General features: G+C 37.4%; 1 protein-coding gene across 1 annotated transcript; it reads right to left on the reverse strand.

Annotated features, from left to right (window-relative positions):
• Positions 1 to 4,098: 4,098 nt before the first annotated feature.
• Positions 4,099 to 24,654, reverse strand: slc39a13 (solute carrier family 39 member 13). Its single transcript, XM_059347333.1, has 10 exons — positions 24,504 to 24,654; positions 21,372 to 21,737; positions 17,420 to 17,527; positions 16,926 to 17,068; positions 12,873 to 12,992; positions 10,562 to 10,651; positions 7,396 to 7,446; positions 7,167 to 7,299; positions 5,890 to 5,989; positions 4,099 to 4,867 (listed from the first exon to the last, which is right to left on the reverse strand). Exons 2-10 carry the CDS (start codon positions 21,697 to 21,699, stop codon positions 4,792 to 4,794), a joined length of 1,149 nt encoding a protein of 382 aa, XP_059203316.1. The 5' UTR covers positions 21,700 to 21,737; positions 24,504 to 24,654; the 3' UTR covers positions 4,099 to 4,791.
• Positions 24,655 to 26,583: the final 1,929 nt, after the last annotated feature.

A 26,583-nucleotide genomic window follows, 5' to 3' on the forward strand; every position in this document is an offset into this window, starting at 1 on the left:
TTCTTACCAAAATAATTTTTTTATTTTTATTTAGAAGTGTTTGATAATTACTCTTGTGTTAAGAGTTAATTTCTTATTTTAAGTGTACCACATCCTTATTTCTAGATTTAACAATCTTAATTTAAGAAATCTTGTCTAGTGAAATTATCTGTCCATGCAGCAAGATCATTTCCCTTAGATTTAGTGTTTTTATCTTGTTTTAGACACCCCTTTTTTGCAGTGTGCCTTTGTTATTTTTGGTTATGCAAATAAATGATTTTTGAGGTTCGCTGCAGCTCCCTCCCCTGCACCTGTCTGTGTTTTTAAATGTTCACCAAAAAAAACCAAAAGGTGACCATTGGAGCATCACAAATGACCACTCCTGTTTTTATCTTGTTTTTAGACACCGCTTTTTTGCAGTGCACCACATTGTTTTCTACAAATAATGAGTTCTAATATTACTTTATGACTGTATGTTTGCTTTATTGTGGGTGCTATGACTCAGTCAATTAACCTAATGGAGATACAATGAGTGGAGGCTTAGATTACCTGATATAATGTATGTTTACTTTGCTGTGGGTGCTATGACTCAGTCAATTAACCAAATGGAGATGAGCTTAGATGACCTGTCTTAGACATGATCTCATGTATTTGATGATTAAATGTCCGTTTTGGGAAATTAATAAATTGCAATGTGTCAGGCAAACAATTATAAAAAGTGCAAGTCAGCATAAATAGTGCATTCAGATAGTATTCAGAACACCTTCACTGTTTTTCACATTTTATATTATCTAAAAACATTAACGTTTTCATTGTAATATTTCATGTTTTTTATTTTTACTAAATAAGCAAAAAAAAATCCTTAAAAATTATGATTTCGCTACATTGCGGTGTATTGAGTGTGGATTGATGAGAGGAAAAGGGGAAAATGGCAAAAAATAAAATAATAGAATTAAACCAGCAACAAATACATTAAAATACAAGACTGGTGGTTTAACATCTGTTGGAGGTTTAATCAAAGCTGGTAGTTTAAAAAAACTGGGACTCAAGTATTAATTGATTCCACAATAAATACTTTAAAGAAACACAAATGAAAAGCATTTCAGTATATCATGTTTCATATTTCATATAGTGTAACCTGCTTTTTTTTGTTGTATGTTGAATTCTAGAGCTGTTCTCAAATAAAAAAAAAAGTCTCAGTTGACTGATCGATTACTTGAATTAATACAGTTCTGTTAAGCAGAGTTTCTCCACAAAGAATCATACAGAAAGCACCAATTAAACGTTGTTACCAGATATGTTTCTTGGACATAATTCATTCAGTATGAAAAAAAAAAAACATTTAAAAAATGACTAATTGACTTAAGAACTCTTAGGTGACTAAGACCAAAATGACCAATTACACTGGACTAATAGACGACTGAATTCTTTGTTAACATTGTTGACTTTGTACAACTTACTTTGGTAATCTAGTCAATAATAAAACACATTTAAATATAATAAAATGCTTTCTACATTGACTACCAAAGGAAGCTTGGTTCTTAAATGAGACTGAGCCACTGTGAATGATAGACCATCTGTTACGGAGCTTGTTGGAGCAGAGTCCTGACAGCACAGGACCGTGTTTCAGTTTAAAACACGGATATGTTTGAGTTATGAAAACAATCAAAGTCTGGGTCGTGTTGGAGACCTTCACAGTTTCGGTGTACGACACTTTAACTGGGGCGTTGAATCAAAGAGCTGGTGGAAAATTTGGTCATTTTGTGAGCAGAAACAAGAAAAACAACTGAGCAAACGGTCGTATTTGTCATCCATAGGATCAGAGTTTCTAATTCAGACTGCAGGAATCCAGCACTTGGACTGAAAACGATGAAGTTATGAGAACACAGCTGAGCATCAATGAAAGATTTGTCACTCGTGTGTTTGCACTACAGTGTACATAGTGTTTGTTTGTTGTCCTTCTGTGCTGTGACCGAGAAGGCTCCCACAGACAATAGGCAGCTCGCAGGCTGATGACTAAGGAAGGCGACCCGCCGCGGAGTCGTTATGGCAACAGAAGCTTGCCTAACAGACTGTGTTGAAATTGGACAAGTGTGAACACACAATCAATACCCCCCTCCCTCCGCTCCCATATGACATTTTAGGCATAGGAGCTTTGCAGTGAAATAAATGTCCTCACGAGGGGAAGGTGTGTGTGCAGCGAGGCCACGACACACAGGGCTGCCTCAGCACCTTCACACGATCAATACAGGATATCCTAATCCCAGTGAGATCATTATTAGGACCAGTTCCTAACACCCGCTGTCTGCTGGCATGTTTGGCCTTTTGTCACAATAGCAGTTTATATATTTATATTTTTTATTCAGTTTATATATATATATATATATGGATACATTCCTTTAGACGTGGAAACATTCACTTAGTGGTGTGTCAAAAAAAAAATACTATGAATAAGGCTGATGTCACCAAACACAAAGAGATTTATTATATTTTTTAAATGTATTTTATTTATTTTTTATTATTATTTTCTTCTTTTGATGAAGATGATGATGTTGTTTTATTGGGAGGGATTTTTTTAAAATGTTTATAACATTTTTTTGTCTATTTGTTGGAAAATTAGCAATATATATTTTTTTTATTAAATAGATTTTCATAGTTATTTTTTATCTTCTTTTTCAAGGGATGTTGTTTTATTTATATTGCGTTCACTTAGTGGTGTGTCAAAAAATACTATGAATAAGGCTGATGTCACACGTACATAAATAAAGAGATTTATTTTATTTTTTAAATTGAATTTTTATTATTATTTTTATTATTTCTTCTTTTGATGAAGTTGATGTTTTATTGGGAGGGATTTTTTAATGTTTATAAAAATGTTTTGTCTATTTGTTGGAAAATTAGCAATATTTTTTGTTTGTTTTTTAATTAAATTTTTTTTCTTCTTTTTCAAGGGTTGTTTTATTTATAATACATTCACTTAGAGGTGGGTAAAAAAATAATACTATGAATAAGGCTGATGTCACGTACATAAATTCAACAATGAATATTCACCCCCTGTTCACATCCATTGTATACAGGAAAAGAGGCGAATAAAACTAAGCTTGGCAATATATACATATATATTTTGTCTTTATGTTAATGTTCTTTAATGTGTATCTCTTTATTTTATTTATTTAATTTTTTAATGTTTTATCTGTTGAAAGATATCCATTAATAACTTACAAAAAAAAGAAAAAAAAACCTTCTGGCGGTGAAGCAAATTCGCATTTCTGGATCGCGTGAAGTTCAACTGTGGTGAACTTCGCAGCTTCAGCCAATAACAAAGACGTGTGTGTGTGTGTGTGTGTGTGTGTGTGTGTGTGTGTGTGTTTGACCTCACTTGGCTGTCAAATGGACTACAAACTAGCAGCTGATATCCATCCGTGTCACATCCTGCGCTGCCCACATATCGCCTCGGCAGGCGATGGTCACTCGCCTGCATTTGTATATATGTGTGAACGCGTCCTCATCCTGCATGGTTACCATTCTAAAAGCTGATATTGATGCCAAGAATTGAGTGAGAGCAGGGACCTAGCATATTTCAATACTATATATATATATATATGTATATATATATTTAAAAAAAGTAGTTTTTTGTTTGTTACATAGATGGTGGCTGTTTTTTCCTTCTCTTTTTAAAAATGTATTATTTTTCTTTCATTTTATTCCCTAATTGTACAATTAATTTTTGTTGTTGTTGTTGTTGTTGTTGCGAGAGAGAATGTAAGGGCACTTTGATGTTACCTGTTCTTTGTAATGGTAAAAAAAAAAAAAATCTATGTATAAAATAAAAAACAAAAATATCAGTATTATAGATTCCCAGTTTATCTTTTTCAATAAACAGTGTCAGAAACTGTAATTATTGTTGTTGGATGCGTTTCTTTGTTGTAACAAGGCACATTTCAAAGAGAAAACACTGCTAATAAATAAAACAACTCAAACTGCACACACTGAAGTCAAAGGTCTGTTCTGAACATCTTCTAACTCTAAACACTGTAAATATTTCAGATTATAAAACCAACATTATTTAAATGTCAATTTGGGGGGACAAAAATGAATATCAACAAACAGTACCACTGCTTTTCTTCAATTAGTTTCAACTTTATCTTAGTTATTTATTTAAGCAGAGTTCAAAAGATCCACTGTACTGTGTGAGGAAAATACAAAACAGAGACAAACTGTACTTTGGTGTAGACCTGACACGAGTGGAACAGACCATCCTGACTTTTTGGCACTTATTTCTTAACACAAAATGAATGGAGTGGTGATGGTGCATGTCTGAAATAACTACATGTTGCTCGTCTAATTTTCAATAAATATGCAGCAGCTACATCAGAAACAGTAACAATACGTACAATGTTTGGAAGATTTAGGGTTGACCACATTTTAAAGATAAAGGTCCAATAATACCTGTTGTGTTGCGCTGGTATGTCAGGTGTACCTGTGTAAATGTATGTGCAAAACAATGATTGTCTGATCGACGATATAAGACAGTTTGGTAACAGAGATCCATACAGTACAAACCTTCTTACTTCCCTTGATGTTTGGCACATTTTAAAGTGTCAACATTAATGTCCTGTCAGCTGATCGAGAAGGTCTTCCTTTCAGTAATCCGTCCATAAAGTGCCGTTCTTCTGTCAGATATTTGTCGTAGTGTAACGTGATGAAATGGTTCCATGACTGAGAGGTACCAGAGATATGGTGGTTGGTGGAGAACGCTCAGTTTTAGTGTTTGGTTTTAAGGCGAGAGGTGGGTTTCCATGTTCTCCATGTTCAGTCAACAATGGCGGAGAGCACAGCCATGACAGCCACGCCACAGAAAATGAGCACGATCTGCAGGAGGGACTGCCTGGTGAAGTAAAAAAAAAGACACAGAGGGCACAAATTCAGACAGATTCAAGGATATAAAAGAAAGATGCCATCTGGCCATTCCCACACCACAGAATTAGACACAAAGTTTTGTTTGTCACCAGCCTTCACTGACACATTTACATGCACAAAATATCTTGTTTTTTGCCCTTACTCCAAAAAAGACAATATTCCTACTAAGCAGTTTACATGGCAGAAAAAAGAATAATAACTAATATTCCAGTTGACATGCAGCCGTGCACACTGCTGCAAACTGAAAATAAACCCCCAATTAAGTGTGCAACAATAGCTTTTTTAAAAGTCTGTATATTTTGATATTTTCTACTATTTTTCTCCCTCTCTATATACAGTCATGGAAAAGATTATTGGACCAACCTTGTTTTCTTCACTTTATTATTCATTTTAATGCCTGGTACAACTAAAAGTACACTGGTTTGGACAAATATTATGGTAACAAAAATAGTTCATAAGAGTTTATTTAAGAGCTAATATCTAGACATTTTCCATGGTTTTCTTGATAATAACCAAAATCATTATCAAGATTTTATTATTGTCCAATAATATACACAGTACTGTGCAAAAGTCTTAGGCAGGTGTGAAAAAAGGCTGTAAAATAAGAATGATTTCAAAAAAGAAATGTTAATAGTTTTATTTAACTGCCAAGTTAAGTCTTATTTGGTCATTTATCCACTGTACAAAACACAATGCAACACATTCCTCTATATTTATTTATCTATATCCATCCTCCATACAGTTCTCTACATTTATTTATCTGATCTTTTTTCACTTGTTTACTTTAATAGTGTATTGTTTTATGTTTACTGTCGATTGTTTATCTTAATTGCATTTGTATGCTACTGGAAGTTCAATTTCCTTGAGGGAGTCATCCCAAAGGGATCAATAAAGTGCAGTCTAAGTCTATGTAGATGTGGTCAGTGTCACCACTGTCTCAAGGAGTTTTTGCCATGTTTTTATAATGTGAACATGCACAAGGATGCATACCTCACACTGGACTCTTGGAGCAGGTCGGGCACCACGTTCACCAAGGCTATGTAGAGGAAACCTCCAGAGGTGAAAGGCAGTATCCAGACAGTGGCACTTTCTAAAAATGGTAGGAAAGACTTCAGTCATTCTGGCAGCTGTAAAATTACATTAAATTACATTACATTACATGTCATTTAGCTGACGCTTTTGTCCAAATTGACTTACAATAAGTGCATTCAACCTGAAGGTACTAGACTCAGACCACAGGAATCAAGTACAGGAGTGCTATATGTTGAAGAAGAAAAGAAGAGAAAAGAAGAAGAGCATTTTTTTTAAATTTTTTTTTTTAGGTGACCATGACTTAACCGAGGTATTGTTGGAAGAGGTAGGTCTTCAGCCTGCGGCAGAAGATGTCCAGGCTGTCTGAGGTCCTGATGTCGGTGGGGAGCTCGTTCCACCATTTGGGAGCCAAGACAGAGAAAAGTCTGGAAGTGGTTTTGAGGAGAGTTGACCCACTCAGGGTGGGAGTCGCCAGCTGTTTGGCTGATGCAGAGCGGAGAGGACGGGCAGGGGTGTAGAGTTTAACAAGGTCCTTTATGTAAGCATGACCTGAACCGTTAGCAGCAGAGTACGCCAGAGCTAGAGGTTTGAAGCGTATCCACGCAGCCACTGGTAGCCAGTGGAGGGAGCGGAGGAGGGGTGTTGTGTGTGAAAATTTGGGAAGATTGAAGACCAACCGAGCAGCTGCATTCTGGATGAGTTGCAGAGGTCGGATGGCTTTGGCAGGCAGACCTGCCATGAGGGAGTTGCAGTAGTCCAGGCGTGAGATGACCAGCGCCTGGACCAGGACCTGAGCTGCCTTCTGAGTGAGAAACGGGCGGATTCTCCTGATGTTATGCAGCAAGAATCTGCAAGATCTGGTGGTGGCGGCGATGATGTCATTTCATGTCATGCCAAGGTTTTTGGCGGTTTTTGTGGAGACAACCACTGTGTTCTGGACAGTGATGTGGAGGTCAGAGGTCAGAGCCCTTCCCTGGGAGGTAAAGTAGCTCAGTCTTTCCCAGGTTGAGTTTGAGGTGGTGCGAGGACATCCACTGGGAGAGGTCGGCCAGACATGCAGAGATGTTTCAGACTGGGGAAATGAGAAGATTAGCTGGGTGTCGTCAGCATAGCTATGATAGGAGAAGCCATGCGAGTGGATGAGGGAGCCAAGGGAGTTGTTGTATACCGAGAAAAGGAGCGGACCAAGGACAGAAAATGGTTTTATTGTGTGTATTGTCTACTGAGCGTCTTACCTGTTCCCTTTGATGACTGGGCACACAGAGCGAAGCAAGCTCCCAAGACACCGACTAGAGCCGTGTAGAGCTGCAGGCGAGCGGCGCTCCACCGGTCGAACCCGGCCCTCAGCAGAATGGCAAAGTCTCCAACCTGCAGATGATGAAATTAACCACAGCGAATAAATGATCTGAACATTTAACTGATACATTTAGAATAAAAAATTAGCAAAGGATTCTGTAATCTCACCTCGTGAGGGATTTCATGGAGCAGGATGGCAAAGGTGGTGAGAAAGCCGACCTGCAAGAAAAGTTACATGAACACTGCTTTGTCTTGCTTTGCAAAGAAATATGTGAAAGGGAAAATATGACAAATTTATCCTTGAGAGCACCTTAGTTAAGTGCAGAGTTCTTTTTGTGCAGCTTACAATGAAGAGTGCAAAAAGGGAAGACAAAGTACAAAGTTTAACAGCTGCCTAAAGAGTCGTACATCACACTACATAAAGGGAAATGTGTCTGGAGGGAAAATGGTAAAAGTTTATACAGTTCTATATAAAGAACATGATTGGACCAAACAATCAGAATTAAGTTAGGAGCGATATGCAGATCAGGAGATCAAATGTAGGTGAAAGGTTGGCAAGTTTTGTAAAGGTATTACATGGTAATCTCTGCACATCAGACAGCTCTAAGCTCAGACAAATATATTAACATTTAAAAAATTTTTTTGTTAAATTGAGCTTTATCTTGTTTTTCCAAATAAAATTATATATATATATATATTAAATAGCTAAACAGACTTTTTCTTAAAAGAATAAATAACCCTATGAACCTTTGTCCAGGTTCTTTAAATCAGAGAGGGGGGACCAGAACAATGTAAATGTGACTAAATGATGTAATGTGGTTTGTGGTTTAAGCCACATAATACTTATTTATTACCAGCAATAACCAGCTCCATTTAAGGTTTTAAGGAGGGGAAATTCACAAATGTACAAAATCCTGATATCCTTTAGTGCTTTTTCCTAATAAAAGACTAATAAAAGTTTAAAATGTTCACCTGGTATTGAGGAGGACAAACTGAGCTCTAACTTCTTCATGTTTAACTTGCACTGCATTTAAAGGTTATTTTCATACAACATTTCATTGTGGCAAAGTCACATTGTGATAAATGCGCATTAGAGTAAACAGAAAACACCGGTGAGATGTCTTGTATGTGTATGTTTGAGAGATCTAGTTAACTTCCTCTCTGGCACACCGATCCATAGTTCATGCTGTTAGCCTTATGTCTCTCCAGCTGGACTCTCTCCGTCCCACAGATACAAATATACACTAACCTACTGAAACAACGCTAAAACATCCTGCTGCAGTTAAAAGTGCACCTTTTTATTTAAGCCTGTAAGACAATGCAACAATAACAAGTTTCAAACTGAAGAAGTTTGTTGTATCCTGTAATGAATGTCCACTAAGGTGCATTTTTTTAACACTGTGGGACTGCTGATACAACAGGTCTGCTGCGCTGCCAGCCAACCTGCACACGCTGCCAAACAATGTACTCACTAGGAAGGCGTTATATGTCCAAACTCCCCTGATATATTTTTATCCTTTGCTTTCATTAGGTATTACAGCACTCCTCTTTGGCCCTGTTGCAGCTCTCCTGCTTACCGCTCAACCTCTGAAGTAAAAACAACTAAATATACAGCAAATGTAGCCTAATAATCACAGCTAAACCCAGCTGCAACAATTACAAGCCCCTTACTAAACAATACATTTTTTAACATTATAAATTAAGTAAATAAATATATATATATATTGTTGTACTGATGGTTTCATTTAATTTATTTAGGTATATAAAATTTAATTTTACTCTTTATCTGTCTATATTTCTTATTAACCCTCTGGAGTCCACGAAAGCACCGGAGCACGACTTCTTCATGACGTCACAACGTAAAAAGGAAGCAGCATGGAGCCCTGCTGTCAGCTTCCCTCTAAAGTTTTGGCCGGGGGTCAGTAATTTGCTGCCCACTGCTTCTTGCATGGTGTGTTCACTTGTGTGTAAAAAAGGATGGGTTAAATGCAGAGCTTGAATTTCCCCATAGTGAGATTAATAAAGTAATCTTTTTTTTCTAGAAGTTTCCATGTCCAATTTAATGCATCAACTCTTTTTCAGCAAAGGTTAAAAACACCTCGACCAAGTGTACTTTTTTACAGGTTTTTCAAATGTTGCAGTTTGCATTCAGCATTTTAATGCAATATTTTGTGCTTGTTCTTTTGTATGATTTTTGTCAATTTTTTGTTTTTTTGTCATTTTTTGGGTGGTTTTTGTAAAAAAGTGTTTTTTATGTGTGTTTTTGTAATTGTTTGTGTTTTTTGTGTTGAAAATGTTGATCCAGTAAGTCAAAATTAAAAAAATAATAATCAGGTCATAAAGGTGAGGTTGTCCTGAAAACAATACCATTTAAACATGGCATTTAAACATTTTTTATGTGATAAATACAGGCAGAATGAAAAAGAGTCAAAAACCAACAAAATAGCCCCAGACTCCAAAGGGTTAATGTCATCCACCCTGTTATTGTCTTGTGTATTTGTATAATATCTAATTTTACTTCGATACAAAAGCTGGGGGTGACTGAAAATCCTTTTTTTTCTCCCTTTTCTTTTATTGCTGCCTTTCTTACTTTTTTTTTTTGGAGTGAGGTCAGTCGTGAGGTACTTGAAGTCATTTTGGTTTGAATGGTGGTTTATCTTTATCTGTTGTGATATCTTTGTGAATAGAGAGAGCACGTGTATGCTGTTTAGATTTTTGTTTTGATAAAAATCAATAAAATCTATTTTAAAAAATAAAGTAAATTTTGTGTTCCCTTAGCTGTTGATCAAGAAAAAGTAAAAATCAATTTCAGTCAACCAATGAAGACTGCTACTTGAAGTTCTACATTTATCGGTATCTGAATTGTTTTACATGCTGACATAACAGACAGCCTCGTGTCATTTTAAGCATTATATTTATTAGTAATAATTTTCAGATAATGACTGTATGCCAATTTGGTCTGCAGCCCCTCATTTGTTAAAAGAGGATGTTAAGAAATGTGCACAAAACTCTGCTACCAAAGCAATTTCCTCACTGCTGGTTTTGTTTTCTGTGAAATGTACTGTCTGAATTTCAGGCTTTAAAAACTCAAATTCTAGACTGTATCTTCACCCAAGAGAAAAATCTAGACAAAGCGTCTGAGCAACACAAAGTAAAGCCACTTCATAATTTATGAACTACATAGAACTCTAAATGTAGAACAGGGTGGAAAACTGTAAGTGCTCTCATTCATTAATGAAAACATGTCTTTTGTGACAGCTTTTAATAGGAAATAAAGATTCCAAGACAACTGTTTGTCTGTCTTTTTAGTGTCAAGATTATGACAGCTTCTTACCTTTTTGCTGACCAGGAAACTGCCTGCGACTGCCAGTCCATGTGTGAAGTTGTCAATGCAGTTGGCCAGTAGGTTCAGGTATCCACTCGTCTGTGACACATGAAACATAACGCTGCTGTTAGTCACATTACCCCTGATTGGTCAAAGCTATAAGAAGTATGCTCAACAGAGATGTATATGACTGTTTCTCAGTCATAAGATTCTCTTTCAAGATACAATTCTGCTTAAATTTGAGGAATTTTACCACCAAATGTAAGCTTCTATAGATTGTAAATACAGGGTTCTTACACTTTAGCAGTGGTCAAATTCAAGCATTTTTCAAGGACTTTCAAGGTAAACTTTCAAGCTTTTCCAGTATGTTACATCTGTTGTAAATTGCATGTTTTAAATGAGTACTTGCATACTAAAAAGGGGGAGATTTCACTTAACCATACCAACAGCGATGGTATTACACTTTTAGGAGGAACGGTCTTCATTTCAGATAGGCTACTCATTATTTATTACATTGAACATGTGATTATCTATAGTCTATAGATGGATATAGTCAGATTACAAGAGAAATACGATAAGAATTTCAAGCATTTACAAGCACTTTATCCCTCACTGTCCGCTTTCAAAAGGAATCTATTCACTGGCTTTTAACTCAACATGAGCCATTGCTCTGTTTTATTTGTTTTTATCTGTTCTTTGTGGTTCTTAAAATTAAGATTAATCTTAAAAGTGAGATTCATTTTAAAACCCACTTTAATTTACTGGTTTGTACCCAGCATGAGACTCGCTTTGTTTTAGTTGTTTTTGCATGTTCTCTGTTTTTATTGTTGGTCTGTACCTGCCATGTACAGCACTTTGTATCAGCTAACGCTGTCTTAAAGGGCTCTATAAATAAAGTTGATTTGATTTGAAAATCCAAGCACTTTTTAAACCTTGAAAATGCAACATTTAAATTCAAGCATTTTCAAGGATTTCAAGCACCCGTACGAACCCTGTATATAGATATTGTGGAGTCAGCTAATGTAACTCCCAGTGTTGAAGTCTGACCCCTCTCAAATAAGGCTGTAAATGATCTGTTCCTAAACTGTTGAACTGTGCAGGCTGTACCACGCCTCTCACCTAATGTGTTCATGGACAGGTTGCAGACCTTTGCAAGTGAGTGGGTAAAGAAAATTGATGGGTGGATGGGTTTTTTTTTTCAGGACAGGCAAGGTTACTTTCCAAATTACTGTTTTTGTCAATTGGGTCGAGTGGCTTTAAAGAGAGCTTGACTGCTTCTTTTTCCTGTCGAGAAGGGCTCTCTGACAGCAGGTTGAAGTGGCCAAAATATTCTAAATATAGAGCGCTCTTAAGACTCCTTTTTTTAAGCAGGTGAAATACATTTTGCTGCTGCCCCTGTCCACAGCAGTACACTGCTGCTACTGCGTCAGTACTCCGGTTTGCTTCCCCATGCTGGGGGCATGCAGACCGCAATCTACTGCAGGTAATACACTGATTATGGATAAGTGGGTGATTCTCATGCAGCCAGTCTAAGCTATGTCTGTGAACAGTACATTTTGGTGATACCAGCTACCCTTGAGCATATTTAAGTGCATGCCAAAGAAAAAAACCTTTCGTTGTTTTTTTTATTTAAAATTGTGTTACGGTAATGAATTTTGCTCAGTGTCTCTAAAAATGTCAGAAAATACCTTACATTTTTCACATTCAATACTTTAGATTGTATATGTTATAAAGGGTCAAAGAAAATATGTTTTGGATTTTTGCTATGAGCTGTACCATGTTCATGAGAATCACCCAAGTAACTTATACAACTCCACTTCAATGACTACACACCACCCCTTTAATCCCCTCCATGCTGTCTGTCTGGAGATATATATTCATAGAGAGATAATGATGTAATGTTGTGAGCTCCTCGGGTTGTGCTAGTCTAAAAACAATTAGATTAGAAAAATAAAAAAAGGCTTAAAATAGACTTCCTGAGAACATAAAGGGGTCACAGTCTAAAGGAAAAGACCCTCAGCAATAAAAGCATTGTCATGTTGTATAGAGCATGTTTGAAGAGTAGGATGTATTGTACAATTTTAAACAGCTAATAAATGTATCTTTTTGGTTTCATTGAGCCAACTTAGCTGCTTTTAACTAAACTACATGAATCAGTTTGGAGGAACGAAGAGGCAAAAAAATCCATCTCTTACATAAGCAATCCATGTCGAGCGTTTACCCCCAGGTGTCTTTTTCTTAAAAAAAAAATAAAAAATAAAAAAAGCAGTTCTGTGTGCCTTTTTTGTTAACTGGGAAATGTTTTGGTTGTCAGAATTACCTTGATTTTCTCTGATCTTTCCTGCAGACTCTGCTGCTTGGAGGATTTCCATGACTGAGCATGGTGCACAGTTCTGAGTGATGCCACTGCCTTTCCACTGAACGCTGAATTAGACTGCAACTGTGGAGAAAAATGCAAAAATGGAACATGTTTGTGCCTCATAACACTCTTTTTCCCCTTTCAAAATACATTTTAAATTATACAAGATACATTTTTTTTTATAAAAATAACCTTCATCTTCACATTTCCCATCAGTAATGTGCCATTACCTTGTAAGGGCTTGTCTTTCCCGAGGAAACCACATTGGCCACGAACACCAGTCTTACTAAAAACAGTAAGTTAATGGTAGCCTGGATTCAACAGTGCAATAAACATGCATTTTACTGTTGCTCCCACTGTGTGTCAGAGGCTTTTACCTCCTGCCAGTTGAACAGCTGTTCGAAGAAAGTCCTGATTATTTTTCTAACTTCCTACATATTCAGTAATAAGCAGCCATTTGTACTTTTGCTTCATTTTCCAGACATAACAGATGACCTTTAAACTCCCACACCGCTCAACATGTTTATATGATGAATATAAAGAGGCCGATTCATTTCAGGCTATGTTTTCCGAGAACAGTCTAACTTCCCTGTTCCCTCATTCAGAAACCACTTACGTTGCCATTTAGACTGATAGTCAAATTAAGTAAGAGGGAATTAGCCTGCTGTCTTCTGGTTGCGTCAAGGAAATGTTTGCTCCATGTCTATGATTGAATTAACAGGAAGTAATAAAGCGTGATGATTTTTTAGGGCCATCAATCTCCTCCTGCTGTAAAACAGATTGGAGCTACATCGTCACTGCAATAGACCTAATTTAAAAAGGACCTAAAAATAAGATAGTGAGAGATAACTTCACATTTATTTTATGTTTGCCCATTGTCATCTATATTTTGGAGGGATATGGAAAAATTAATACTCTATATGACTGGACAGCACATCATATTTGAACCTAAAGATATTATCTCAAAATTTGAATCCAACAGAAAAACAGTATGCTTTATAACAAATCTTAGTTTTCCAAATCTCTTCCTAACTTTAATGTTTTTACAATAGAATTTACATTTTATATAGAGACTTTAGAATTGATGTCAAATAAGAAATGTGAACGAACTCTGCTACACTTTAAAAGCTTATTATCAGAAATCCCAGAATAGTAAAAAGTAAGCACTTTATACCCTATGTGCATTATTATATTATTTTATTTGTATATGTATATTTTAATCTACAGTTACTGTAACTGACATTTTTCTTTGTATGCCTTGTTTATATCCTACATTTCTGTATTTCTCTCATTAATAAAGAACTGAAGAAAAAAATAAAATAAGAAAGTGGTTGAATCTCGTCTTTGCAGTTTATATCAAGCCTCGTAGCTGTCCACACACACACATGATTCATCCACCACAAGCACTGATGACCCAATTCAAGAAGTTCGGCATTTTACAGCCCTTTCGCATTTTGGTAGGATTTGCCTAAACACACAGCATTGTAAAGGAAAGAATCCTTATAACCTCTCTGTCTCCTCTCTCACACGCTGTCATGCTCTATTGTTGCCTCTGTCTATAAGCTGAGTGCTCTCCTGTGGACACTGAAATGGCTAAAGCAGCTGCTTTACCCCGGCACTATAAATAGACGCTAGTGGAGGAGCTGAGCCGTGGATTCCAATCTTCTCCCTCACTGGCAATACAAAGACAAGAGGGAGGATGAGACGGCCTTTACAAACATACTGCAAGCAGCCACTCACTGTCTACAAAGAAGCTGTGTGTTAAAAAGAAGTGCTTGTCAATCTCACAGAGTCAAATTACATTAATCACAACATCATTAAAAAACAATAAACTTCAAATTTGTTGCTTATTAGGGCAATCATCTCATTTTGACATTAAGCAATAAGTACGAACAGCTGTTTCAACCCAGTACAGTACACAGTAGACATAATATGTCATATGGTTCAGTTCGCTCACAGATAAACATCCATTTCATAATCACACATGAAATGAATGGTTAAATTAATGGTTTAGATGCTGTAAACTAAAAGGAAGTTGGGGGAGTCAAACTTCCCTAAACAAAGTCTATATCAATCTAATGTCATTTTAATGCAGTATTCATGTGGTTTCAGAATAAATGTAAAAATGTGTTCCTGACTGGGAAAATTCACCTGAATGTGCCCTCAAGTCATGGCTCCTCACATGGCAGATACAGCAAACATTACTGTTGTTTAACCCATTTAAGGCGGGAAAGCATTACCGCATTTCTACCATTAAAACCGGGGCGCTGTTGTGTTATTCTACCATTAAAGCCGAGAAAGCGGATACATCGTTTTGTAGTATCTGTAGTTTTTTCCACCTATTTTCGGTCTCTCTCTTCGGCCTATGAAATGCATCAGAAAATACATGTGGGAGTGTCGCAATGCAACATGGGACTTTTCCAGAACTTTGAAATCATGGTGGAAGACGACTATAGCGGAGGGAGCTCAGATATAACAGCTATAAGCTCTGAAATACTGTTTTATGAATTTCATTTCTATCTGCTACAGAGGCTGAAAAATCTATTATTTAGTAGGCGTTGACACTTCAGTTGAATTTCCAGAAAAACTTCAGGGTTTATTTTAAAATCGCCCAGAGGTTTTACAGGTATTTTTTCCAGGAGTTTTAGGGCTAAATGGGTTAAACGCTCTGAGCAATAAAATACAACACACCATTTTTGTAACAATGACCGAACATCGAACTTTTGCTTTTTAAACCAAAAGCACCATTTGATGTCATTTTGACAGTTAAAACAGTAATTAAATATTACATATGAACTGTTTCAACCCAGTACACAGTACACACAATATGTCATATGGTCTAGTTTGCTCACAGATAAAAAATCTATTTCATAATTACACATATGAAGAAGATGTTAAATGAATGGTTAAGTTCCTTTAAACTAAAAGGAAGTTGGGGGAGTCAAACTTCCCTAAACAAAGTCTCTATCAATCTAATGTCATTTTAATGCAGCATTCACGTGGTTTCAGAGTAAATGTAAAAATGTGTTCCTGACTGGGAAAATTCACCTGAATGTGCCCTCAAGTCATGGCTCCCCACATGGCAGCTACAGCAAACATTCTGTTGTTTAAACGCTCTGAGCAATAAAATACAACACACCTTTGTTGTAACATCGCCCGAACATTGAACTTTTGCTTTTTAAACCAAAAAAGCACCATTTGATGTCATTTTGACAGTTAAACCAGTAATTAAATCTTACATATGAACTGTTTCAACCCAGTACACAGTAGACACAATGTGTCATATGGTTTAGTTTGCTTACAGATAAAAAAAAACCATTTCATAATTACACATATAAAGAAGATGTAAAAGGCTAGTTTAGACTGGGAAAATTCACCTGAATGTGCCCTCAAGTCATGGCTCACCACATGGCAGATACAGCAAATATTACTGTTGTTTAAACGCTCTGAGCAATAAAACACAACACGCCTTCACTGTTTCATCCCGTGATATAAGATGAATCATTAAACTCATTAGAGTGGGCAGATTCAAAGGCCTGGACCTGGCCAACTAGTCTGACTCTGTTCAAGGGTAACAAAAGAACTTGTACCATGAAATCTTACTAACTAAAAATGTTAATCTTTCATTCGTTTAATCTGCACAAAAAACGTGTGTTAAACAACTCTTTTTTTTTTTTTACGGGGAGTCATATGCTGGAATACAGTAATGTCTCCAGTGGCTGCCTAATAACCTCACAGTGACAAGACCCGAGAGTATAATTCATTTTCTCATCCAGCTCTCGACATGTTGACTATTCCTTTAAACTCTTCCCTGTTAGAGGAGATCACTGATACAGGTTGGACAGTAGGGCATCTGATGCTACAGTCACCAGAACACTGATGCAGATCAAGCCCTAACAGACCGAGCATACCTAAAACTAAATTATGTGAAGGCTTGTATTGACACGTCTGTGTGCACTGAGACTCCTTTGAGCATATTCTTTTTAAAAACATTTCAGCTGAAGCTGCACTTACAGCAGAGTTGGAATTCAGGTCTGGATCTGAAGCGGGGTCCTCGTTGCCGTCTTGGTCCGGAAACATCTTCTCCAGGATGAGGAACGCCAACAGGCCGCCGATTACCCATAAGCCCTGGGTCATGTAGTGGTTGTGTTTACCAACTAGGATGAAAGCAGGGAGATTATACATAAGACTGAGTGAGCAAATGTGAAACCTACAGCTACAACATGGTTAAGTGCCACCAACAATACCATTTATGACATCAAAAACCAAAGGTTGCATTAAATAAACATAAATGTATGCAATCCCATTACAAAATAAGTACATATTATAAATGTATATCCTATTTGAAGAACCACTGCTCCCAAATTAAGTGCACTGAATACAAGTCAGGCAAAGCAATGGAAGAATAAAGTTGAATATTAGCACATTTCTGCTAAAAATATCTAAAAAGAAAAAGAATGAAATAAAAACTTCAAATACAAGGTGGTATTTGTGGTAAGGAAACCCACCTGAAGAGTCAGAAAGCGCCCACGCCTCAGGGAGCAGGTGAAGGAATACATCACCAAGGAGACCACCAATAGCAAAGCTCAAGAGCTGCTTCAGCTTCTGGCCACCAGCTGAGAAAACACAGAGCAAGAGAGAAGAGAAAAACAGGTGGCTATTACTGTACAGCAGGAGTATTTAATTCAAATTGAAAGAGGTCCAGTAACTAAAATTGCTCCCAGCATGAGTCCAAGCCTCATTATGACTAAATTGCCTCCTATAGCCTGCCACTGTGTGTATCAATTAAAAACCCCAAGGAGCAAATACAAACAACACGTCAACACAGCATATGATTCATATCCCCTTCACTGTCACCATGATTCATAAAAAAAGAAGACGCAATGATGTTTGAAATTATCATTTCTTTAAAAGGATAGAACAAAAGAAAATCTGTATCCGTCAGTGCTACCTTCAGGGAGGCTAAAGCTCCATCCTAATGGAAGCATCTGGAACAAATAAAGGATGCTAAGGGTCCAAAAGCACAGTTGACACCTATGAAATGACTCACTTTATAAAAGATTTTGATTATCATCAGGGAAAGCACCAGTAATCTTTAAACTTTTACCATTTTACATATTCTTAAGAACAAGATTGCCAAACCAGAAAATTGTAGAAAAAGAAAGGACAGATTCAGTAAAAGAAGAATAAAACATTTTAATCAGTGTTGTGTCACATTAAAATTTTGCATCTTTGATTTGATCATTGATTTGCTTTTTTAAAAATATATTTCACCTGGATCTGCATCAAATTTAAGTTTGTAGCAAGGTGCAGGTCTTCTGCAATTCAATAAACATTTATTTGGTCTTCAAAACATTTATTTGGAGAAAAAACTGGTCCCACTCAAAATCAAATAGCACAATGATCTTAAGGTTTACATTTCAAGTAAAAAGCAAGAATCTTCTGCATACATTAAATAGTCTCTTTTGGGGGAAAAATGCAAACAGAGCTTTAGCCTATTCTATTTATTATTTATATACATTTTTATTTGTTTCTATTTTCTTATCTCAATGAGACGAATGGGCCTGCGACTGCTGCCAGTGCTTTTAATATTGGCTTGAATGGAGTTGTGCCGTTCTCATGCAAATGTGTAGGTGTTCATTAGTGAGCCTGAACGGTTTTATTAATGTTCATAGCAGAGAAGGCTGACTCACAGCTGTTAAGTCGATCCAAACATGGTCAAGGTGCCTGGTAACACTTTGGTGAGACCAGGGGAAACAGTGTCAAACACAGTCTGAAGGCAGAACGTGGCAGGGTCGGTTGCTTCATGCTCCATGCTGTCATCCCTCTAAAGCTGTTGTTCTCTTTAGCGAACTGTCTATCCACTGTAAACAATGGATTCGATTGGCTCAATTGAGTGAAGCTTTTTCCTAATGAAATGGATTAACTGTGCCTGAGGTCTACAGCTGCGCTTGCTGGAAAAGAATGCTCCATGAGGATTATTATTAGTTTATCAGAAATTGGTCAAAGGTCTGGATAGAAGCGTCACTTTGGATCCACCATTTGGTGATTCTCACTTTATAGTGTGTTTAATAAAGAACCATACATCATGACTATGCCATTCTTCCCTTTCTGACTGCCACTGAACAGCTGGAATTTTACACAAATAGGTAATAGGTTAATAAGGCAGAAATATTTCCTTCTTTTTACTGCAGCAATTTGAACTCTTAACTCTTCTGCTTTCAACAATGGAGTCTTTTGTTAGTTTATATCTGGTCAAAATTTACATAGTGACATTTGTGTTCATGTTACCTAATTTTAATGCTGAAATTAATAATAGTTTTATGAAGCAAAAGCTTCACAATGCACATAGAGAAAAGTATACTCCATGAGGATTATTTTTAGTTGATCAGAAATTGGTCAAAGGTCTGGACAGAAGCGTCACTTGGTCTTGGCCCAGACTTCGATCCACTATTTGGTGATTCTCACTTTATAGTGTGTTTAATAAAGAAACGTACATTATGATTATGCCATCCTTCCCTCTCTGACTGCTCTTGTCCGGCTGGTTTGTCTTTCTGGTTCAGGAGGAGGGGCAGAGTGGGGAAGACTGTCAGGAAACTGCAGCACCTGAGTAAACTGAGCCTCGGCCTATTTAAATACTTTCATCTCTAACCTCTCTTTTCTCTTCCTCCCTAGTCCCCATGGACCGGTTTTGTTAACAGTTTTGGTTTCGTTTGTGGCCATCACACAATGCACTCGTCCATACTTTGCATAGTTTGATTCTCTTTTGTCACTGACTTTAGGCCAGTTCTCACTCTCTCTCTCACACACACCCCCACACACACCCCCACCCACGCACCCACACACCCACACACACACACACACACACACACACACACACACACACACACACACACACACACACACACACACACACACACACACACAAAGTGTCTCTGGCTCAGGCTGCTAATATACACAGAGGTTACTCATGTGCTCCACAGAAAATGTTTATGCTTTAGGAGTTTCCTCAGTAATGACTAACCTCCGGTCAGGACTTGCACTTGAAAAGCCCACGGCCTAAAATACATCTGGAATGCCACGTTCCTGTGGGTGTGGCCATTCAAAAGGCTGCAGGCAGACTGACCTACAGTAGCATAGGCCTGGTTATTCAAGCGTTTCGATCAGGATTTTTTTTTTTTTAATAGGTGGATTGAAATGTAATTTGTGTTCCCGCACTAGTTACGGAACAAAAATCAACCGAATGAAACTGCCATTGACGTGGACTAGTTAAAAGGGAAAATACAATATTTGCACTGGACATAATCAGTGCACATTACTGTCTGCTACAGTTTCTGTTGGATGGCAATACTGGTCAGTCCACCACTTCAGCTCAGACTAAAATAACATCAACTGTTTGATGGAATTCTATTACATTTTTTCCTTTTCATCCAATAGGACCAACATGGGAAAGTTTTCACATATGCAGCAAATGGTTTACCACATAGATTAGCAAAAAATTTAGACCAGACAACTATCCTACAATGAACCCTAACGATTTTGATGACACAGAAACTTGCTATTTTAAAATATATTTTTTCCCAGACTTGTGAAACCTGGTGACCTTTTAACTGTCAGTCTGACATTTTTCATATTCAGTTTAACACACAGCTCTTGCGACTGATTCTGTCATTTAACAGAAGAAGAAAATAATGTGTTTTAGCTAAAGGTTTTCTTGTAAAGTTCCATCACTTTACCAGGCAGCCTGCTCTCAGAGCCTTCAGTCTCATTCATACTTTAAGGCTTGTTCATGCAGAAAAACATGCAATGGAAAACATGCACCGAAGATGTTCAGTTTTCCAGGAAGCTGCAGTTTTTCAGGAAGTTTAAGTGCTTATTTCACGGCATCTTTAAGGTTCCACATCATCTGCATTTTTAAACCATGAAGAAGTTGCTGCTGAGTCAAGGACACGCTGACAAAGACCCAGAATGACTCGTTGAACCCACTGGGGTTCTTTTTTCTTGTTATGGGGTGAGGAGAGCTGAGGTTTACTACGGAGCCACTGAACAGCTGGAATTTTACGCAAATAGGTAATGGGTTAATGAGGCAGAAATATTTCCTTCTTTTTACTGCAGCAATTTGAACTCTTAACTCTTCTGCTTTCAACACTGGGGTCTTTTGTTAGTTTATATCTAGTTAAAATTTCAATTGTGTTCATGTTGCCTAATTCTAATGCTGAAATAATAATAGTTTTATGAAGCAAAAGCTTCACAATGCACATAGAGTGCATGATTGATTCCGGCTTAGAAATATTATATTAAAAGGCATCTTTCCTCTTCAGTTAAACAGATATTATGATGCATCATTGATGGATGACAAAACTGTTTATGTTCTGTTATCATTATTGCCAAAAGCAAAATCTTGTGAGAGCACAGTGTTGTGAGTAATTTTCTGGCAGGTTACATGTTGTCATCTCTTACCTTCTGTTTTGAGGGCTGCTCCAGCCTCAATGGGAATGACAAGGAGGGGGAAAATCCCACTGAGGCCGACAGCAACGGAGCCCACCAGGGACAAGAGCCACACATGAGCTTGTTCGCTGGATAAGAAGTCTGCTACAGCCCGGAGGCCTGGGAGGTCATCTGTCAGGCCGGGGCCTTGTCCTGTAGCCGTGGCTGTTGCATGAGCCATAGATGTTTGTGTCATCTTGTGGCTGCTTGATGCCGCCCTGGAGGTCAGCATCAGCAGGGTAATCGGGATAAACAGAGCAGCTACAGCCCAGCTGGGCTTCCTACAGCTTCCGCCTTTCATCCGTCCCACGGTCCAAAAAACACTTGCAACCAGTAATGCTGCAAGAGGAGCACATTTTCAGTCAAACAGATCACTCCTACACCTTCTCCAACATGGATTAACATTTTAAACAAGCACTTAAGGCTGAAACTCAGCGTTGCCAGATGTATGATGATGATGATCATATTTGTACAATAATTTTGCCCTTAGCACTTTGTATGATCCATGATGCCACAAGTGCCAAATTGTACAAGATTTTGAGATGCTTACATGTGGTTTGTTTTGAGTCTGACCAGCCTCGTTTTAACGAAAAAAGCAAAATATCGATCTGACATCTGTGTTTAAGCATCTCTTCTCACATATCTTTACAGCCAATCATGTTTGGTGTAGGTCATAGTTGCTCAAAGTGCAGCCTGTGGTCTGACAGCAGCCCTCAGAAACATTGTTTGTGGCCTCTAAACTTTCCACTGTGCATTTCAATACATTCACTTACATTTAATACACAACAGTGAGGTAAAGTTAGCGATTTTGGTGGACAAGTCCTGATTACATTTTTTTCTGTGTCCTCTGTCATCAGAACTTTGAGCACCTTATGTAGGCTATGATGAACATAACTTACAACTGTGTCGAATTACTTAAAAAAGAAAAAAAGAAAATGTGTGGGTAGATTTGTAGGTGCGTCAGAAAGATCTGTTAAATCACTCTGATAGTTTAACATTTCCCATCTGGCAACGCTCGTAAAAAATAACCAGAAAATCTTGATATAGTTCCCTAAAGCCTCAGGATTTCATAAAATTGTTTGTTCATTCTGACTGAAACCTGAGCATGTATGCAGTGGTAGAAAAAGTATTCAGATCCTTTACTTCAGTAAAAGGAGTACAAAAGTATCAGCATCTAAATGCACTTAAAGTTTGAAAAGTAAAAGTACTGATGCTGAATTTCCCCACCAGATTATTATTATTAATGCATTTATGTAAGCAGCATTTTAATTTGTCAGGGATAGGGCTCATTTTACTATGTAATATACTGTTATGTGGTTTAATTAAACAAAAAGTATAATTACTTTAAATGAATTATGTTTTTCATGTTAAATATTGACCTGAAAAGTAACTAAAGCTGGCAACTAAATGTAGTGGAGGAAAAAGGACAATATTTGCCTCAAAATGTAGAGGAGTAGAAGTATAAAGTAACACGGTTCAGTTGGTAGAGTGGTTGCCTACTAACCGGAAGATTGGTGGTTCGATCCCTGACCGTGGCAGCCTATATGTCGAAGTATCCTTGAGCAAGATACTGGACCCCAAATTGCTCCTGATGCTGCTTTCATCAGTGTGTGAATGAATTCCCAATGGTGGCAGGTGGCACCAGTGTGCCCTGGTAGCCTCCGCCACCATTGGGAATTCATTCACAATGTTCATTTATTGAATGTGTGTGTAAAGCGCTTTGGATAAAATCGCTATATAAGTGCACTCCATTTACCATAAAATGGATATACTCAAGTATGATTGTAAAGTATGTGTACTTTACTTAAGTACAGTCTTTCAGTAAATGTACTTTGTTACATTCCACCGCTGCAAATATAGTTTAATATCAAACAAACAGCAAATCTTTGTAATAAATAAAAAGCTGGAATCAGCTTGTTTGCAGTTTTGGTTGATGGTGTTGTGTTAAAAGTGAAGTTGTGCCAGGGAGAGAAAAGTCCATAAACAGCAGACTCCAATGTTTGCTTCCCTTTGGCAGCTGCCTGTGGATATCTGGCCATGCATCATTAAGGGGAGCAGTGAAAAGTTTAAGCAGTGCAAACCTTCCTGCAACTCCTAATCCATCTTTTGCATTATGAAGGTTGCAACATAATGAAAGGACAGGTGTTATATTGGTGCCTGAAAGCATCTGCTGCTCATCATTTTGCTGTCTGGGAGTTAGCAGGACTTTTTTGAATCCTTTTCATCCTGCCTGTATACAGCACTTATAAAATGTTTAAATGCCATGTTGGTATTTTTTTTAGCACAACCTCACCTATATGACCTAATAATAATTGATTGTTTTTCTGACTCACTGGATCAACATTTTGTACCAAAAAGATACAAAGAAAAATCAACATAAATGGGATCTTGTGATTGTGTGTGATCCTGTCATCCAACTCTGTTTTTCTTGTAGTGTGACTGTATTTTATTTGTGTGTTGTGTGTTTTAGTGTAACAATTTGTCATTTTGTGTATTTTTTAATCATTTTGTGTCTTCTGTGTTTTTTTGGTCATTTTGTGTCTTTTTTAGTCATTTTGTGTCTTCTTCTGTGGTTTTTTTGTGTGGTCATTTTGTGTCTTTTTAGTCATTTTGTGTCTTCCTCTGTGGTTTTTTTTTGTGGTCATTTTGTGTCTTTTTTAGTCATTTTGTGTCTTCTTCTGTGGTTTTTTTGTGGTCATTTTGTGTCTTTTTTCGCTGTTTTGTTTTCTAGTCTGTATGTGATGAAGAAGTCATGCTTGGGAGGGTTAACTCACAACCGTTAACATTTAATACAGATAATAAAATATAACGTCACAGAGAGTTAAACCACCGAGGTGCTAAGCTGATAACCAATGATGCTACAACGGTGCTTTTGACAACGACATAGTGAACTATGTGAATAAAAGTTAGCAGGCTAACGTTAGCTGGTAAACATACAGACGCTCACTGTTGCTAAAGCGATTAGCTGCGACACGCAATCACTGCAAACCAACACTAACGGTCCTAACTGGCAAAACTAGCGTCAGTTGGAGTAAGTTTGCGCTAACGTTAGGGGCCTGAAAACATCAAAATGCGACAAAAATGCGACATTTTATGTGTAAATACCTTGTGGTTTCGACAGTCTTTGCACCAGTGTGTCCCTGCCATCCAGGCCGGCTTGGTGAAGACAGGCTTCCGCCGCTGACTTCCACCAGACTCCCAGACTGGAGCAGAGGAGCTGGGACCCGCTAGCTGCAGCTCAGAGTCACGTTAACTGTCCGCCACTACGGCTCTCCCACCAGCCACGTATCAGGATCCTGGAGGGGAAAAACTGTAAACAGAGGCGGGGAGCCTGCACAAGGATCCCGCCCCACACAAGACTGCAGGAAGGAACTTCTTTTTTTTTGCCCTCAAGGACTGAAACTTTTTCCCCACATCCAGGAGCAGCATCCAGGAGGAGAGTTTTTTTTTGTTATATTTCATTTTTAAAAAAGGTGGGTAAAAAGAAGTGGTGATTCAAGACTGAGGCCAATGAGCCCCTTTTAGGCCCTTAAACCATTTATCAAAAAAAATAACACCATGCACACACATGCCTGAGTAAGCAACATGTAAACAGACTATGAAGCATCAAATTGAAGCAATAAGCCGGCTAAATACATTGAATGTCGTCACACTGTTAAAATAATCGCCTAACTAAGTTTTGCAGGAAACACAAAAAACTTCACCAAAATTGTAACATATGACATTTATTGATCATTTCACTCAAATAGGATGTAACAAAGGATGGCTATTGGCATAGTAATCACACTGTGTGTAAATTATGTAACTTAAGAGAAATAAATGCTTAGGCAATTTTTTGAACATGCCTTTGTGACTTAAGCAAGATATGTTAACACTTTATTTTGAAGGTGTCTACATAAGAGTCACAAAAGCCTGTCAGAAACATGACATGACAAGTATCATGAGCATTAATGTTACTTCAAAGTGTCATTAATGTTCATGACACATCCCATGTCATGTTTATGACACACTCATGTCACTCTTATGTAGACATCTTAGAGTAAAGTGTTACCAATATTAGTGTCAACAATAAAACACTGATAAACTAAACTTATAACTAAACAATCTCCCTCTAGCTCTTCTTTGCTGGGTTATTATCTGATGCCTATGAATGTGGCAAATTGTCAAAGAAGTGATCATCTTAAAGGGGTAAAATCACATGATCTGATCAACTGAGGATGTAGGTGATTTTACCATAGGTGGCTGGCAAAAAAACAATTTTGACCAAAAATTACTTAGGCGATTATTTTAACAGTGTGACGATTTAAAAAAGGTGGGTAAAAGAAGTGGTGATTCAAGACTCAGGCAAATGAGCCCCTTTTAGGCCCCTAAATCATTTATCAAAAAACTTGAAAATAACACCATGCACACATATGCCTGAGTAAGCAACATGTAAACAGACTATGAAGCATCAAATTGAAGCAATATGCCGGCTCAGTACATCAAATATATATGTGTGTGTGAAAGTTAGGGTACTGCCACACCTGCAAAAATAACATTATTGATTTAGCCTCTGGGGGGAAAGGACTAATATTTTTTGGGTTCCAAGGCCACTTGGCCTTTTGTGTTGTCAATGTTTGAGGGCACAAAGGCCAAAAGCCAGGGCACCAAGGCCATAAAATAAAACAATGATTTTAAGTCCACATTCATAATGAATTCAATTTAAGGACTAGTAATGACGCTTCTGAGGAAGATTGGAGTCTCAGTCGAATCTGTAAGCAGGTAAAGAAACATCTCCTTGTAAAGTAAAATGCCTCAATCTCATGCACTTTGAGAGCTAAATGAGAGCAAACACCTGACAGCATTTTTCACAGTCAAGAGATACTGTATTATAGAATCTTTGTTATCCTATACTGTGTCATTTTTAATAGCTGTCAACATGCTTTCCACTAGGACATGGAGCAGCCAGCCATTGTGGAAAAATAGCTGCACCTCCCCACCCCCGGAGAAGTGTTTTTCCATATTAGCCCAAATTTGGTGGCGTCCCACAGATTCTAATTCCACTATTCCATCATATACACTAATCTTAATCATTGCATATTTTAAGAATTATTTTAAAGGAGAACGTATATTTTACTTAAGGCATCTTATTTTTTAAATTTTTCTTGTAAATCCAGTTTATTTTGAAAGCTGCATGCGTTTAGCG

This window comes from Centropristis striata, chromosome 2 (genome assembly GCF_030273125.1).
Source record: "Centropristis striata isolate RG_2023a ecotype Rhode Island chromosome 2, C.striata_1.0, whole genome shotgun sequence".
Taxonomy (NCBI): domain Eukaryota; kingdom Metazoa; phylum Chordata; class Actinopteri; order Perciformes; family Serranidae; genus Centropristis; species Centropristis striata.